The sequence below is a fragment of the Microtus oregoni genome, unplaced genomic scaffold (genome assembly GCF_018167655.1).
Source record: "Microtus oregoni isolate MIOR12 unplaced genomic scaffold, Mior012 000006F_ref0000085, whole genome shotgun sequence".
NCBI lineage: Eukaryota > Metazoa > Chordata > Mammalia > Rodentia > Cricetidae > Microtus > Microtus oregoni.
The window spans coordinates 39,851,600-39,870,024 of NW_024543065.1; the positions used below are offsets into that span (position 1 = coordinate 39,851,600).

Here is an 18,425-nt window from a genome sequence, read left to right on the forward strand (position 1 = left end):
CAGAATTGATACTTCATCCTACTGAACTGTTCCTGTTATGATTATGAAATGTCCCTCTCCATTTCTTCTGATTGATTTAAGTTTGAAGTCAACTTTGTTAGAGATTAGTATGGCCACACCTGCTTGTTTCTTAGGTCCATTTGCTTGATAAGCCTATTCCCAGCCCTTTACTCTGAGTAGGTGCCTGTCTTTGTGGTTGAGGTGGGTTTCTTGTAAACAGCAGAATGTTGGATCCTGTTTCGTATCCAATCTCTTAGCCTGTGCCTTTTAATAGGTGAGTTGAGTCCATTGACATTAAGTGATATTAATGACCAGTGGATGTTAACTCCGGTCATTTTTTTAGTCGTAAAGTTTGTGTGTTTCCCTTCTTTGATTTGTGTTGGTGAAGGGTCTCTAGATATCTGAGTTATTGTGGTCATTGTTGGACTCCTTGGTTAGTGATTTTCCTTCTATTACTTTCTGTAAGGCTGGATTTGTGGCTGCGTATTGTTTGAATTTGTTTTTATCCTGGAAAAATTTGTTTTTTCCATTTATAGTGAACGAAAGCTTGGCTGGGTATAGTAATCTGGGCTTGCATCCATGGTCTCTTAGTTTCTGAAGTACATCTATCCAGGACATTCTGGCTTTCATGGTTTCCATGGAGAAGTCAGGTGTAAGTCTGATAGGTTTACCTTTATAAGTAATTTGGCCTTTTTCCTTTGCAGCTCTTAATATTCTTTCCTTATTCTGTATGCTTTGTGTTTTGATAATTATATGGCGAGTGGATGTTCTTTTTTGATCCAGCCTATTCGGTGTTCTGTATGCTTCTTGAACCTTCATATGTATATCTTTCTTTAGGTTGGGAAAGTTTTCTTCTATAATTTTATTAAATATATTTTCTGGACCGTTGAGCTGCACTTCTTCTCCTTCTTCTACTCCTATTATTCTTAGGTTTGGTATTTTTATTGTGTCCCATATTTCCTGAATATTTTGTGATGAGATTTTGTTGGACTTGCTGTTTTCTTTGATCAGAGTGTTTATTTTCTCTATGGTAGCTTCAGAGTCTGAGATTCTTTCTTCTATCTCTTGTATTCTGTTGGTTATGCTTGTTTCTGTAGACTCTGTTTGTTTACTTAAATTTTCCATGTCCAGCCGGCCCTCTGTTTGTGTTTTCTTCTTTGCCTCCATTTCAGTTTTCACGTCTTGCACCGTTTCCATTATCTATTTGATTGTTTTTCCTTGGTTTTCTAGGGTATCATTCACTGATTTATTCAGTTCTTCAAACTTTCTGTTGTATTTCTCATCCATTTCTATAAGGGCATTTTTTACATGCTGTTTAAGGGCGTCAATCACTTTCATGAATTCAACCTTTTCTACTTCTTCTTGATTAAGGTGTTCATGTCCTCCCGTTGTGAGGTCGCTGGTTTCTGGTGGCTTCATGTTGCTTTTCAGCTTGTTGGGCGAATTCTTGCCTTGGCATCTACAAATCTCTTCTTCCAAATGCTCCCTTATGGATCTTCTTTACCGGATCAGGTCTCCTTGCCTACCCAATGCTGGATCTCCCCAACGTTGTCTCTCCCCAATGCTGGGTCTCCTTAAGGCTGGGTCTCATGGCGCCGAGAGATCAGGCCTCCATGCTGATGGGCAGGTGGCAAACAAAGAGCCTACCCTGCTTGGTGCAGGCAGGCCAAAGAAACAAAGGAACTCCTGCCTGCTTGGGTGCCCCGAGGATTCGGACCCAGTGCCCAGACAGGCTGGGCTGGGTGATGTTATGTGCAGAAAGAGGGTGGTGGGGCAAATTGGGGAGGGTTCTGGATGGAAGCTGGGTGGGCTAGGAAGAAAGAGGAGGTATGCAGGGAGTGGGGGCCCTGCCGATAGCTCAAGAAGGATAGGGGGCCAAGGAAGCTCTGAACTCCCCTTCCCGGGCTGGCGCCTCAGGGTCAGAAACTCACCCCAAAGCTGGGTCTCCTGGCGCCAAGAGATCAGGCCTCCGTGCTGGTGGGCAGGTCGCAAACAAAGCGCCTACCCTGCTTGGTGCAGGCAGGCCATAGAAACAAAGAGACTCCCGCCTGCTTGGGTGCCCCGATGATTCGGACCCAGTGCCCAGACTGGCTGGGCTGGGTGATGTTATTTGCAGAATGAGGACAGTGGGGCCGAGATGGGGAGGGTTCTGGATGGGAGCTGGGTGGGCTAGGAAGAAAGAGGAGGTATGCAGGGAGTGGGGGCCCTGTCCAGAGCTCAAGAAGGATAGAGGGCCAAGGAAGCTCTGAACTCCCCTTCCCGGGCTGGCGCCGCAGGGTCAGAAACTCATCCCAACGCTGGGTCTCCTGGCGCCAAGAGATCAGGCCTCCATGCTGGTCTAACATAAAAATATTGTTCTGCCAGTCATGGCCCCAAATTTTCTCAAAATGACATCCTCCATGGAGCCGTAATTTCCACAAAATAAATGATGTCATAAAACTACCTAAATTCTTCTCATATATTTCCGATCTAAATTTGGATCACATGTATATCAGGTGCACAGCCGTAGGGGAAGAAAGTCTCCAAGATTCCCCAGAGGTGAAAAATCATCTGGAAAATAAAGGAATCAGTAATACACAAATAGCCTTTCCTTTGGCTGCAGAAATAAAAGCAGGTGGGGAAATACAGGTACCCATATAATGTGCTGATCTGAAGAGCACTTCACCACACACACTGCCCAGGCTTCAAGGAGGACAAAGATGTTTGCTTTGATTTTTCTCTTCTTTTTCTTGAACATTCCACTTCTTTGTCCAGGTTCACTCATCCCAGGTGCTTTTGGAGAATATATGAGAATAAAGACACGGATGAAGATTTGTTGACAGATTGTATTTTCTTCCTTAATACAGAGCAGCGGCCTGTGGAGAAAGATTATTTAAACCACATTCTGAATATACAGTGAGTTTCTTTGAATTGTCTATGTAAATGTCACGATAAATATTCCATAGGGGGTCAGAAGTATTTGTACATCCATAGGCTTTTATTTCCACAGGAGAGTGTTCACTGTCTCTTAAAAAATTAATTTTTTTGTTGTATAAATGATATGTTTGCATTCTTTGAAATATGAGATGTCACTAATAGTGGTGTCTGCTTACTTTCTTTTCACTTACCTGAGCGGCAGCTGCAGCATGTGATACTTTTCAATACTTGAGAAAGGTATCTACTAGCTCTTTGTAATTATTTAAGAAGCACGCATCTCTTCTCTATAGATCTAAACTGGTTACTCACTGTCAACACTCTTTAATTTATGTCTTATTTTTCTCTCAATAATTTTACTAATTATAGCTTTGTCTTTTACCAATTTGTGAACTATGCACTTTAGATTTTGTGCATTGTTGGTTGTTCTTTTCAAATATAGCACTTTGATCACTATGCCGCCCCCAGAGCTCAAATCATTGACAATTCCTCATGTTTAGTCTGCAGGAGTTAATGTTTCACTTCCATAAGTTCTTATCTCAAGTTCCTGTTGAGTATTATCAAAGTTTTGATGGCATTTTCCGTAAGGTAATAACAAATATTTTAAGATTGTTTTTTATTTCAACATGTAGAGGTAAATATTTATATTTATTCATAAAGATACCACAATGGTAAGAAATCAAAATAGAAAATAGATTGTTTTTAAGTCTGAATGTATCATTCAGTAAGAAAGCGAATGTTTGAGTTAGTTGTTTATTGTTTATATGATCGATATTATATAAGAAGACATAGAAGTTTTTAATTATTATTATTAGTTGATATTATTTAAGGGTAAACATGAACACAAAATGTTATTGTTGACTATTTATATTATAAAAATTCATAAATATTTTCCATACATTGCACACTTTATATTATTGTACTTTATAAGCTTGTGATAATGGCACAAATGAATCTCACTGCAATTTCCAGATGTACATAGTTCTCAATTGCATGCCAGTATTGTGAGTTTATAGCTGCAAATGTAGACAAAAGATGCTTTGTATAAGAAAATTTAAGTTGTGCAGATATACCAGGTACAATTGCATCGAGCAGACCTATGTAAGCATTAAATACTTGGACAATATTGTGGTTTAGGCTCTTAATCTCTGCATTTATAGATTGGAGTAGGTGTATCATTATGCATTCAAGGCCAGTGGAAAATAAAAACCAATTTTACTGAAAATTGTGAAATCCATTCCCTTTTATTGTCTATATGAGTGTTTCTCATGTCCATACATACAAATCAATTTATTTACCAAATGTAATCTGATAGATAAATGTATTAAAAATTAAATATTTAAAGAACATTTTGTACCTTTAAGCAATAAACCTGAAAGATAAAAATACAAGGTAGTGATGGTAGACATGAGGGAATATATTAACTATATTGTCCACTAAATATGAAGGAATTATTAGTACAGGAATCAAACATTACCCCCAAGAGACTACTGTGCACTTACCAGTAATTCCTTGAATACCTCCTCCAGTTAAGTTTGTTTCATAAAACTTACCTGAATCTTGGCTAATGTATTATGTGTACTTTTAATATTGCTCAATTATTTCAAACTGAATATATGATAAGGTTTTCTGTATCACCAAAGCTTGTACCTTTTATTTATCCATTGTGCAAGCACTAAAAAACCAGAGATGCATGGCCTTTTCTGTGAAATTTGAAAATGGCTCAACTTATATATAAGAGATTTACTTTCATGAACTTTTAAATGTTTTTAACTTTTCAGCAACTCATGTCATTACAAACTCGCAACACGGGATATGCTTCATTATTGAGGGAGGTTGGAAATATGTCCCATATGAGATAATACTTCTTTTTACTACAAATAATCCTATGTAGATCTCTGTCCATAATAAACACTCTTGCCTTTTATAGAACATAAACTGAAAAAAAACAGTATTTTTGTGCCTTTCTGTTTGTGTGCCCACTCAGAGTTGGAAGGAAAGTGGATGAGAGTATGTCCGTGCCTCGGCGCTCTCTGCCTAGGCAGGATCATGTTTACTAGGCTGGCACTGGTGGTAGAGCAATTTTGACTATTATACATGATTATCTATTAATCTGTATTTCTTAATTATACATTACATTTTGAATAAGCTTTAAAAAGAGAATGCCTTAATCAAGATCAAAAATACATATACATACAACATTGTAGCAGGAGATGACTTATTAAACAAAACCCCATTCTATTTCAGTTATTATCACCCTAAGTGGGCCTAAGTAAATGCCATAGATTACAATCAACTGATGGACATTCATCAATGTGTGAGATTGTAAAGCATGTGCTAGGGTGACTAATACTTGTGACACACCTAGCTGTGAAGAGTTTTCCCATAGGTATACAGTTACTCTCTTAAATGATCTGATGTGATTCCATTATCCTCAAACTGCATCAAGATTGGAAGCAAGAGAGCTGTCTATTATAAACATCATATGTGTTCCGATTTCTCCATACTTCATTTACGTACATGTAAAATCACTGCCCTTTAATCTCAAATTTCAGTTCTTCTTCTAGTTTTGCTAAAAAAAAGGAATTATGAACTGTGAAATATATGCTTTCATTCTTTGAAAAGTGCGATTGACACTTCCCTTTTCACTTCCTTGATTGACAGCCCTGGTGTGTGATTGTTAAAACACATTAGAGAGGGAATAGGGCAGTTACATACGAGCACAACTTTGCCATTATTTTCAAAACAAAGGTATTGTCTCTCTGTGTCTAAATTGTTTATTTTCTTACACTTATTTCCTATGTATCTCTTAAATTTGTTTTCAGTAATTTTGCTAATTATAACTCTTTGCTTTATCAACATGGGGACTACACACATTTTAATTTTTCGTATTGTTAATAGTTGTTATCAAACGCAGAAATTTAGTCCACTGGAACACTATAACTGCTCAAGGGATTTATGTTTCTTAATGTTAGGGAGAAAGGAATTGGTGTTTGGGCTTCACAAGATCTAGTCTCAAATTCCTGTTGTGTGTTACTAAAATTTTCAATGACACTTTTTCTGTGTGGTAATAGAAATATTCAAAAATTATTCTTATTTTAAAAATATACATGTAAATGAATAAAGAAATCATAGTAGTACAATATCTAAGTAGGAAATATGTTCATTTTACTCTGAGTGAATCGTTTAGAATGAGGAAGTATGATTAATGTTTATTGGTCAGATTATATGAAATGACTAGGAAGAGACAGAAGTTACTGCTCTTTCCAAAAAAATAAACACAAATTGGTATTATTCACTCTTATCTTGCTTATTACCCACTTTTATTACAGAAAGCCTCAGAAACAATTTCGTCAGATTTTATTCTTTATCATCTTCTGTTTTACAAAGATGTTAAACTGACATATACAAATTAATGTAGAATGTTATTGTTGTGTTAGTGTAACTGGAAATGTAGTCAAAGCAGTTTTGTAGTATAAAAAACAATTGGTCAGAAGTCTCCAGTTGGAATATATGTCATTCTGTGTAAACATAAATTAGGTGAAGAGTACTAAGAAGGTAGAACATGGCCTTAATCTCTGCAATAAGAACCTGGAGCTGGTGTTTCTTTGTACTTTTGAGGCCAGTCTAATCTGTAGCAAATTGTTGTACAAAACTTTGGAATCCATTCTCTATTAATTACCCACCTTAACATTAATACTGTCTATATACATTGGTGAACACATACATACAGCTTTACAAAATACATCTTTGGTATTTAAATTCATTTAAATATAAATCTTAAAAAGAGATTTTACACCCCCATTAGATAAATCAGATAAAAAGAATAACACAAAGATCAAGGGCATATGTTAACTATATTGCCCACTCATTATAAAGAATTGAAAGCAAAACAGCCGAATGTTTCCCATACTACTGTACACTCAACAGGCATTATTTGAGAGTTTTAACAAATTCAGTTAATTTCATAAGAAAATATAATAAACTCATAGGCTCACACGTCTCTTGAATTTTTCACATCGATCGATGTTTTAAAAATAAATATATGAATAGGTTTATTGTTTGGTTAAAGCCTCTGCCATTGTCTTTATCTTTAGAGTAAGCACTTAAAAACCAGAAACTGAAAACACACTCTTTGAAAGGTTGTGATGTATCACTTTATTTATGGAAGATACATTCTGATGAACTTTTAAAGCTTTTTACAAGCTTCCAGCTACTTATATTATTCTAATCTAACAGCATAGGTCGTTTGTGTCAGTATTGGCAGTGGTTGAGAATATGGTACAGCTCATAATAATCCATCTGTTGACTACTCAGGATCATCTGTAGATCTCTGTCCATATTAATCACCATATCCTTTTACAGAACAACAACTAAAAACTTCCAGTTTTTACTGGCCTTAGCTTTTTCCATGGATGAAGTCAACAGGAACCCTGATCTTCTACCAAATTCATCATTAGTATTTGATTGTGTAGACCATGGTTGTGACACTGGGCCAAAAATGTATAGTTGCTTGAACTTTTATGAATTAGTTCATGATTTTCCCCCTAATTATATGTGTCATGAACAGACTATGTGTCTAGCGGTGCTTACAGGACCAAATTTGGCGAAATCTGTGATCATTGGGAACATGCTCAATCTCTTGAAAAATCAACAGGTGAGATTTTCTGTTGTAACTTTGCAAGTAATGCTAATTCCACTCTTATAATCCTAGTGGCTAAGAAGATTCTGAGGAGGATACTATTATCAAAATTGCGTTAAGCGGTGTAGTTCAAGGTTTATTCATTAGTAATGGGGCCTCATTTCCCTTTTTTAAATTGAGATGAGGGAAGAAGTAACAGATAGGAGTTTTTTAAGGAACTCTTGACCTAAAGTGTGTTTACAAGCTCTTATGTACGTGTGCTACCTCATGCTGCTCCCTGTGTTGTAGGTCCTTCAGATTACCTATGGACCTTTCCATCCCATCCTGAGCAATCATGAACAATTTCCCTCTCTGTATCAGATGGCTGCCAAGGACACATCTTTAGCCATGGCCATGATCTCTTTGATGCATTACTTCAACTGGAACTGGATTGGACTGGCCATCTCAGACAATGATCAGGGTACTCAATTTCTCACACAATTAAGAGGAGAGATGGAAAAAATTACAGTCTGCTTTGCCTTTGTGAGTGTGATCCCAGTCAAGATGCATTTATTCTTGACACAAGCTGAAGTTTATTATAACCAAATAGTGACATCATCCACAAATGTAGTTGTCATTTATGGAGACCCAGAGAGTTCTCTAGCTGTGGCCTTTAGAAGGTGGCGATCTCTAGGTTTACAGAGAATATGGGTCACCACCTCACAGTGGGATGGCACTACAACTAAGAATGACTTCCCACGTAATTCATTCAATGGGAAAATAACCTTTGCACACCATCATGCTGAGGTTTCTCATTTTAAAACATTTGTCTAGACATTGAACCCTCTCAAATACACAGACGAATTCCTGGCCAGGCTGGAGTGGATGAACTTGAACTGCAAAGTCTCAGCTTCTATGTGTAAGACCCTGCAGAATTGCTTATCCAATGCCTCATTGCAATGGCTAAAGGCACAGACTTTTTTTTTTCTAGCTTTTTTTTTTTAATAATTTTTTTATTAAGAAAAAAAGAAAAAAAAACATAAACAAAAAACAAGTTTCCACCTCCTCCCAGCCTCCCATTTCCCTCCCCCTCCTCCCACCCTTCTCCCCCTCCTCCCACCCTTCTCCCCCTCCCCCCACTCCTCTCTCCCTCCCTCTCCAGTCCACAGAGCAGTCCAGGTTCCCTGCCCTGTGGTAAGTCCTAGGTCCTCCCCCCTCCGTCCATATCTAGGAAGGTGAACATCCAAACTGGCTAGGCTTCCACAAAGCCAGCACATTAAGTAGGATCAAAACCCCGTGCCATTGTCCTTGGCGTCTCATCAGCCCTCATTGTTCGCCATGTTCAGAGAGTCCGGTTTTATCCCATGCTTTTTCGGTCACAGTCCAGCTGGCCTTGGTGAGCTCCCAGTAGATCAGCTCCACTGTCTCAGTGGGTGGGTGCACCCCTCGTGGTCCCGACTTCTTTGCTCATGTTCTCCCTCCTTCTGCTCCTCATTGGGACCTTGGGAGCTCAGTCCAGTGCTCCAGTGTGGGTCTCTGTCTCTGTCTCCATCCATCACCAGATGAAGGTTCTATGATGTTATGCAAGATATTCGTCAGTATTGCTCTCGGATAGGGTCATTTCAGGTTCCCAATCCTCAGCTACCCAAGGAACTAACTGGGAACCTCATGTTGGGCACTTGGGAGCCCCTCTAGGGTCAAATCTCTTGCTCACCCTAAAGTGGTTCCCTTAACTAAGAATTGTGGTTCCGTGCTCCCCTATCCACCTTTCCTTCATCTTACACCTGTCAGAATGGCTAAAGTCAAAAACACCAAGGATAACCTTTGCTGGAGAGGCTGTGGAGGAACGGGTACCCTCATCCATTGCTGGTGGGAATGCCATCTTGTGCAACCACTGTGGAAGTCAGTGTTTCGGTTTCTCAGGAAATTCGGGATCAACTTACCCCTGGACCCAGCAATACCACTCCTGGGAATATACCCAAGAGATGCTCTATCATATGACAAAAGCATTTGTTCAACTATGTTCATAGCAGTATTATTTGTAATAGCCAGAACCTGGAAACAACCTAGATGCCCTTCAATGGAAGAATGGATGAAGAAAGTATGGAATATATACACGCTAGAGTACTACGCTGCGGTAAAAAACAATGACTTCTCGAATTTTGCAGGCAAATGGATGGAAATAGAAAACACTATCCTGAGTGAGGTGTCCCAGACCCAAAAAGATGAACATGGGATGTACTCGCTCATAATTGGTTTCTAGCCATAAATTAGGGCCACGGAGTCTACAATAGGTGAACCTAAAGAAGCTAAGTAAGAAGGTGAACCCAAGGAAAAACATATAGTTATCCTCTTGGCTAAGGGAAGTAGACCCAATTGCCGGGGAGAAAATTAGGATCTTGGGGGTGGGGTGGGATGGGGGTAAGGGGAGATGGGGAGAGAAAAGGTAGAAGGGAAGGAGGGGGGATTTGGGGAATCAGGAAGGCACAGACTTTTGACATGGCCTTTAGTGATGAGAGTTATGACATATATAATGCGGTGTATGCTGTGGCCCATGCCTTCCATGAAATGCTTCTTCAGCATGTACATAATCAACCCATGGATATTGGAGAAGGACATTATTCTCACTGCTTGAAGGTAGTGTTTCCTCTTTTGGATGAAATTTGATGTCATCAATGTCAATGTCTTTAAATGTCTGTCAAATGTCCCAATTTACTAAATTAGGGAATATTTCAAAAAATAGAAAAATTTGTGAAATTTTTTCTTCATAATGATGTAAATCTGATGCTGGTATAAATCTTAATGCAAAAGACATGGTGTGGAAGGGACAATTTGTAAAGAAAGTACACTGATATTGTTACAGAGTACCAGACAATCACCACAGCTATTCTAAAATTGTAAGCTCAAGTCCTTCCTCCTTAATCCTCCTCTTTATGAGAAGATGAATCCTTGCATATTTATTTTCATATATGTGATAATCAGCTTATGAGATGATTTTCACTAGTTTTCTAAACTGAATCTGCTCACACTGTAGGCACTTGGGACCTCATTTCTCATCCTGAGTGAACGTAATTACACAGTAAACAGTGTCATCCTTCAGTTAAGACGTACATTTGTATACATAAGTATGAATTCATTGTTCTACTTGTATATGGTTTCACGTTTTTTTGTTTCCAGGTATCTCTTATTGTATCTGTGTTAGTGAGTGTGTATATATATATATACATATATATACATATATACATATATATATCTGTATATTTGTTTATCTGTCTCTTTGAGGAACTGAAAATAAATTTCTCTTGCATCAATGTCTTTCTGTACGGGAGTTTGTTTCTGTGAATAACTTTTTGTGTATATTTTCAGTGCATGTGTTTATATGTGTTGTGTTTACCTTGTATATTGCTTGAACATATGTATATCTTTGTTTTTGTTTGTCTGTCTGTTTCTCTCAATCTGTCTTTGTATATGAGCATAAATACATTAATATCAATAGCTCTCTGTGTAGGTGTTTTTGTCTGTGTTTGTCTCCTTGTGTGTATTTGTAATTTAATTTGTGCATGTATTTGTGGCCCTCTTTATGTGTTTCTCAGCTTTCTGTTTTTGTGTCTGTTTTGGTGCATATGTCTCACTGTGTGTATCATTGTTTTTATGTGTGAGTGTTTGCATTTGTGTGTATGTCTATATAAAATGTATGTTGATGCATTATGTATGTCTATATGGAAGTGAATCTCTGACTGTATGTCTCTGTCTCTCTCTCTCATGGTGTGTGTCTTTTCATATTGGTGTTTTGTATCTGCATATATGTCTGTGTTTCTGTTGGTACCTTTTTTCTGAAAGAACTTAAATTGTAGGAACATTATGATAACTTTATTTGTCCACATGATTAACTGTTATTTCTCCCCTGGACACTTTCAGTAATACTGCCTTTAAGATGAAATAAAATGCATTTTATGAATTCAAGAAAGGGCATACACATTTTAGCATGGTTTGTTTCTTTCAGATGCACTCCTTTCTGAGGAAAACACGCTTCACTAATCCAGTTGGAGACAGAGTGATTATGAACCAGAAAGGAAATCATCAGGAAGAGTATGGCATTTTTCATATTTGGAATTTCCCATATGGTCTTGGACTTAAGGTGAAAATAGGAGAGTTTAACTCATATTTTCCATATGGTCAACAGCTGCATATATATGAAGACATGATAGAGCATGCAACGGGAAGTAGACAGTGGGTCTGACTTAACTGCATTCTTTTTCATTACACAACAGTAACACAGACAATGGGATTCATTTGTGCTGTCTTATAACCAAGAAAAATAATTAGTCACATTACAAAGCATTTACTGTCCTCCTATTGTATGTTTCTACATCCATTTTTGATGTGACATTTTATCAATACTTTAAGGATTGCAGATATGCATACAATGAATTTTTATCATTCCAGAATATCTTTATTTTTTAATATATAATGTATAATGAATGTTACTACTGTGCTATATTTTTATTGACATTTTTTGAGCTCTACTTTTTTCTCTGCTCCCCTCCTTGCTCTTCCTCTCCTGGTCAACCCTCCCCCAAAACGTACCCATGCTTTCAATTTACTCAAGATATATTATCTCTACTTCTGTGTAGATTAGATCTAGGTATGTCTCTCCTACCATCTTCATTGTTGTCTAAGTTCTCTGGGATTGTGGTTTGTAAGCTGGTATTCTTACTTCTTCTTTAAAAACCACTTCTGAGGCCGTACATATGATAACTGTCTTTCCGTGACTGGGTTATCTCACTCAAAATGATGTTTTTCAGCTCCTTATATTTTCCTGAAAATTTTAAGATGTCGTTATCTGTTTCTGCTGTGTAGTATTCCATCATGTAATGTTCCACTTTTTTTTAAACCATTCTTTGGTAAGGGGCATTTAGTCTGCTTCCAGGTTCTTGTATGACAAACAGTGCTCCTATGGACATAGTTGATGATATGTCCCTGTGACACAATTGAGCATCTTTGGATAAATACCCCAAAGTGGTATTACTGGGTTTTAGGGAAGGTTTTATTTCCTACTTTTCTGAGAAATCATCGTACTGGTGTCCAAATGGGTTGTACCATCTTGCATACCCACCAGCAAATCAAAAGTGCTTTTTTTTACCCCACACCTCTCCAGCATAAGTAGTCATCACAGTTTTTGATCTTTGCCATTCTTTTTTTTTTAACTAAATTTTTTTAATTAAAAATTTCTGCCTCCGCACCACCTGCCTTTTCCTTCCCCTTCCCCCCACTCCCCACGTTCCACTCCTCTCTCCCCTCACTCTCCAGTCCAAAGAGCAGTCAGGGTTCCCTGCCCTGTGGGCAGTCCATGTTCCTCCCACCTCCATCCAGGTCTAGGAAGGTGAGCATCCAAACCGGCTAGGCTCCCACAAAGCCAGTGCATGCAGTAGGGTCAAAACTCAGTGCCATTGTCCTTGGCTTCTCAGCAGCCCTCATTGTCTACCATATTCAGTGAGTCTGGTTTTATCCCATGTATTTTTTTTTTAATTTTTTTCTTTTATTGAGAAAAGGAGAAAAAAACCATAAACAAAAAAACAAGTTTCCACCTCCTCCCAGCCTCCCATTTCCCTCCCCTCCTCCCACCCTTCTCCCCCTCCTCCCACTCTTCTCCCCCTCCCCCCACTCCTCTCCCACTCCCTCTACAGTCCACAGAGCAGTCTGGGTTCCCTGCCCTGTGGTAATTCCTAGGTCCTCCCCCCTCCGTCAATGTCTAGGAAGGTGAACATCCAAACTGGCTAGGCTCCCACAAAGCCAGCACATTAAGTAGGATCAAAACCTCGTGCCATTGTCCCTGGCGTCTCATCAGCCCTCATTGTTCACCATGTTCAGAGAGTCCGGTTTTGTCCCATGTGTTTTCGGTCACAGTCCAGCTGGCCTTGGTGAGCTCCCAGTAGATCAGCTCCACTGTCTCAGTGGGTGGGTGCACCCCTCGTGGTCCCGACTTCTTTGCTCATGTTCTCCCTCCTTCTGCTCCTCATTGGGACCTTGGAAGGTCAGTCCAGTGCTCCAGTGTGGGTCTCTGTCTCTATCTCCATCCATCAACAGATGAAGGTTCTATGATGATATGCAAGATATTCGTCAGTATTGCTCTAGGATAGGGTCATTTCAGGTTCCCTATACTCAGCTGCAAAAGGAACTAACTGGGAACCTCATCTTGGGCACTTGGGAGACCCTCTAGGTTCAAGTCTCTTGCCCACCCTAAAGTGGATCCCTTAACTAAGAATTGTGGTTCCGTGCTCCCCTTTCCAACCTTCCTTTATGCCAATCCTCCTGTTTCCCGAATTCCCCCCTCCTTCCCTTCTAACTTTTCGCTCCCCATCTCCCCTTACCCAGATCCCACCCCACCCCCAAGATCTCAATTTTCTCCCCGGCAATTTGGTCTACTTCCCTTAGCCAAGAGGATAACTATATGTTTTTCCTTGGGTTCACCTTCTTACTTAGCTTCTTTAGGTTCACCTATTGTAGACTCCGTGACCCTTATTTATGGCTAGAAACCAATTATGAGCGAGTACATCGCATGTTCATCTTTTTGGGTCGGGGACACCTCACTCAGGATAGAGTTTTCTATTTCCATCCATATGCATGCAAAATTCGCAAAGTCATTGTTTTTTACCGCAGCGCAGTACTCTAGTGTGTATATATTCCATACTTTCTTCATCCATTCTTCCATTGAAGGGCATCTAGGTTGTTTCCAGGTTCTGGCTATTACAAATAATACTGCTATGAACATAGTTGAACAAATGCTTTTGTCATATGATAGAGCATCTCTTGGGTATATTCCCAGGAGTGGTATTGCTGGGTCCAGGGGTAGGTTGATCCCGAATTTCCTGAGGAACCAAAACACTGACTTCCACAGTGGTTGCACAAGATTGCATTCCCACCAGCAATGGATGAGGGTACCCGTTCCTCCACAGCCTCTCCAGCAAAGGTTATCCTTGGTGTTTTTGACTTTAGCCATTCTGACAGGTGTAAGATGATATCTCAAAGTTGTTTTGATTTGCATTTCCCTGATTGCTAAGGAAGTTGAGCATGACCTTAAGTGTCTTTTGGCCATTTGAACTTCTTCTGTTGAGAATTCTCTGTTCAGTTCATTGCCCCATTTTTTAATTGGGTTAATTAGCATTTTAATGTCTAGTTTCTTGAGTTCTCTATAAATTTTGGAGATCAGACCTTTTCTGTTGCGGGGTTTGTGAAGATCTTCTCCCAGTCAGTAGGTTGCCTTTGTGTCTTAGTGACAGTGTCCTTTGCTTTACAGAAGCTTCATAGTTTAAGTAGGTCCCATTTATTCAATGTTGCCCTTAATGTCTGTGCTTCTGGGGTTATACATAGGAAGCGATCTCCTGTGCTCATCTGTTGTAGGGTATTTCCCACTTTCTCTTCTATCAGGTTCAGTGTGTTTGGGCTGATATTGAGGTCTTTAATCCATTTCGACTTGAGTTTGTGCACAGTGAGAGATATGGGTCTATTTTCATTCTTCTACAGGTGGACATCCAGTTGTGCCAGCACCATTTGTTGAAGATGCTTTCTTTCTTCCATTGTATACTTTTAGCTCCTTTATCGAAAATGCGGTGTTCATAGGTTTGTGGGATAAAATCCGGACCTTTTTTTTTTCCATTTTTTATTGAGAAAAGGAGAAAAAAAAAACAAGTTTTCACCTCCTCCCAGCCTCCCATTTCCCTCCCCCTCCTCCCACCCTTCTCGCCCTCCTGCCACCCTTCTCCCCCTCCCCCCATTCCTCTCCCTCTTCCTCTCCAGTCCAAAGAGCAATCAGAGTTCCCTGCCCTGTGGTAAGTCCTAGGTCCTCCCCTCTCCGTCCATTTCTAGGAAGGTGAACATCCAAACTGGCTAGGCTCCCACAAAGCCAGCACATTACGTAGGTTCAAAATCCCGTGCCATTGTCCTTGGCTTCTCATCAGCCCTCATTGTTCGCCATGCTCAGAGAGTCCAGTTTTATCCCATGCTTTTTCAGTCACAGTCCAGCTGGCCTTGGTGAGCTCCCAATAGATCAGCTCCACTGTCTCAGTGGGTGGGTTCACCCCTCGTGGTCCCGACTTCTTTGCTCATGTTCTCCCTCCTTCTGCTCCTCATTGGGACCTTGGGAGCTCAGTCCAGTGCTCCAGTGTGGGTCACTTTCTTTATCTCCATCCATTACCAGATGAAGTTTCTATAATGATATGCAAGATATTCGTCAGTATTGCTCTAGGATAGGGTCATTTCAGATTCCCTATCCTCAGCTGCCCAAGGAACTAACTGGGGACCTTGGCTTGGGCACCTGGGAGCCACTCTAGGTTCAAGTCTCTTGCCAACTCTAAGGTGGCTCCCTTAACTAAGAATTGTGCTTCCGTGCTCCCCTTTCCAACCTTCCTTTATCCCAATCCTCCTTTTTCCCCAAGTTCCCCCCATTCTCCCCTTCTCCCTTTTCTCTCCCCATCTCCCCTTACCCCCATCTCACCCCACCCCCAAGATCTCAATTTTCTCCCGGCCATTTTGTCTACTTCCCATAGAAAGATGACAACTATATGTTTTTCCTTTGGTTCACCTTCTTACTTAGCTTCTGTGGGATTACCAATTGTAGACTCCGTGACCCTTGTTTATGGCTAGAAACCAATTATGAGTGAGTACATCCCGTATTCATCTTTTTGGGTCTGGGTTACCTCACTCAGGATAGTGTTTTCTATTTCCATCCATTTGCATGCAAAATTCGCGAAATCATTGTTTTTTACCGCAGCGTAGTACTCTAATGTGTAGATATTCCACACTTTCTTCATCCATTCTTCCATTGAAGGGCATCTAGGTTGTTTCCAGGTTCTGGCTATTACAAATAATACTGCTATGAACATAGTTGAACAAATGCTCTTGTCATATGATCGGGCATCTCTTGGGTATATTCCCAGGAGTGGTATTGCTGGGTCCAGGGGTGGGTTGATCCCGAATTTCCTGAGAAAACGAAACACCGATTTCCAAAGTGGTTGCACAAGATTGCATTCCCACCAGCAATGGATGAGGGTACCCCTTCCTCCACAGCCTCTCCAGCAAAGGCTATCCTTGGTGTTTTTGACTTTAGCCATTCTGACAGGTGTAAGATGATATCTCAAAGTTGTTTTGATTTGCATTTCCCTGATTGCTAAGGAGGTTGAGCATGACCTTAAGTGTCTTTTGGCCATTTGAACTTCCTCTGCTGAGAATTCTCTGCTCAGTTCATTGCCCCATTTTTTAATTGGGTTAATTAGCATTTTAAAGTCTAGTTTCCTGAGTTCTCTATATATTTTGGAGATCAGACCTTTGTCTGTTGCGGGGTTTGTGAAGATCTTCTCCCAGTCAGTAGGTTGCCTTTTTGTCTTGGTGACAGTGTCCTTTGCTTTACAGAAGCTTCTCAATTTTAGTAGGTCCCATTTATTCAATGTTGCCCTTAAAGTCTGTGCTGTTGGGGTTACACATAGGAAGCGATCTCCTGTGCCCATCTCCTGTAGGGTACTTCCCACTTTCTCTTCTATCAGGTTCAATGTGTTCTGACTGATAGTGAGGTCTTTAATCCATTTGGACTTGAGTTTGTGCACAGTGAGAGATATGGGTCTATTTTCATTCTTCTACAGGTTGACATCCAGTTATGCCAGCACCGTTTGTTAAAGATGCTTTCTTTCTTCCATTGTATACTTTTGGCTCCTTTATCAAAAATGAGGTGTTCATAGGTTTGTGGGTTAAAATTCGGGTCTTCTATACGATTCCATTGGTCGACTTCTCTGCTTTTATGCCAGTACCACGCTGTTTTCATTACTGTAGCTCTGTAATAGAGTTTGAAGTCAGGGATGGTAATGCCTCCAGTAGATCCTTTATTATATAGGATTGTTTTGGCTATCCTGGGTTTTTTGTTTTTCCATATAAAGTTGATTATTGTCCTCTCCAGTTCTGTGAAGAATTTTGATGGGATCTTGATGGGGATTGCATTGAATCTATGAATTGCCTTTGGCAGAATTGCCATTTTTACTATGTTGATCCTCCCAATCCAAGAGCAAGGGAGGTCCATCCATTTTTTGGTGTCCTCTTCAATTTCTTTCTTCAATGCCTTAAAGTTCTTGTCAAATAGATCTTTCACTTCCTTGGTTAGATTTACTCCAAGATATTTTATGCTGTTTGTGGCTATCGTGAATGGTGAAGCTTCTCTGATTTCCCTCTCTGCTTCCATATCCTTTGTGTATAAGAGGGCGACTGATTTTTTGGAGTTGATTTGTATCCTGCCACATTACTAAAGCTGTTTATCAGCTGTAAAAGTTCTTTGGTGGAGTTTTGGGAGTCGCTTATGTACACTGTCATATCATCTGCAAATAACGAAAGTTTAACTTCTTCCTTTCCAATTCGAATCCCCTTGATCCCATTATGTTGTCTCATTGCTATTGCTAGAACTTCAAGCCCTATAATGAAGAGGTATGGTGAGAGTGGACTGCCTTGTCGTGTTCCTGAGTTAAGCGGGATGACTTTGAGTTTCTCTCCGTTTAATTTGATGTTAACCTTTGGCTTGCTGTATATTGTTTTTATTATATTTAGGTATGACCCTTGTATCCCTAATCTCTCCAAGACTTTTAACATAAATGGATGTTGTATTTTGTCAAATACTTTTTCAGCCTCTAATGAAATGATCATATGGTTTTTTTCTTTCAGTTCATTTATATGCTGGATTATATTGATAGATTTTCGTATGTTGAACCAGCCCTGCATCTCAGGAATGAAGCCTACTTGATCATAATGGATAATTTTTCGGATGTGTTCTTGGATTCGGTTTGCCAGTATTTTGTTGAGGATTTTTGCGTCGATATTCATGAGTGAGATTGGCCTGTAGTTCTCTTTCCTGGTT

At 39.7% G+C, this 18,425-nt stretch overlaps 1 protein-coding gene across 1 annotated transcript in view; it reads left to right on the forward strand.

The window, feature by feature from the left end:
* The first annotated feature begins 2,699 nt into the window (after positions 1–2,699).
* LOC121449073 (vomeronasal type-2 receptor 116-like) overlaps positions 2,700–18,425 on the forward strand; it is a 32,780-nt gene continuing 17,054 nt past the window's right edge. The window contains 6 exon segments of the mRNA XM_041653276.1: positions 2,700–2,742; positions 2,745–2,895; positions 7,279–7,570; positions 7,844–8,503; positions 10,019–10,171; positions 11,538–11,768. Coding sequence (XP_041509210.1) covers positions 2,700–2,742; positions 2,745–2,895; positions 7,279–7,570; positions 7,844–8,503; positions 10,019–10,171; positions 11,538–11,768 — 1,530 coding nt within the window.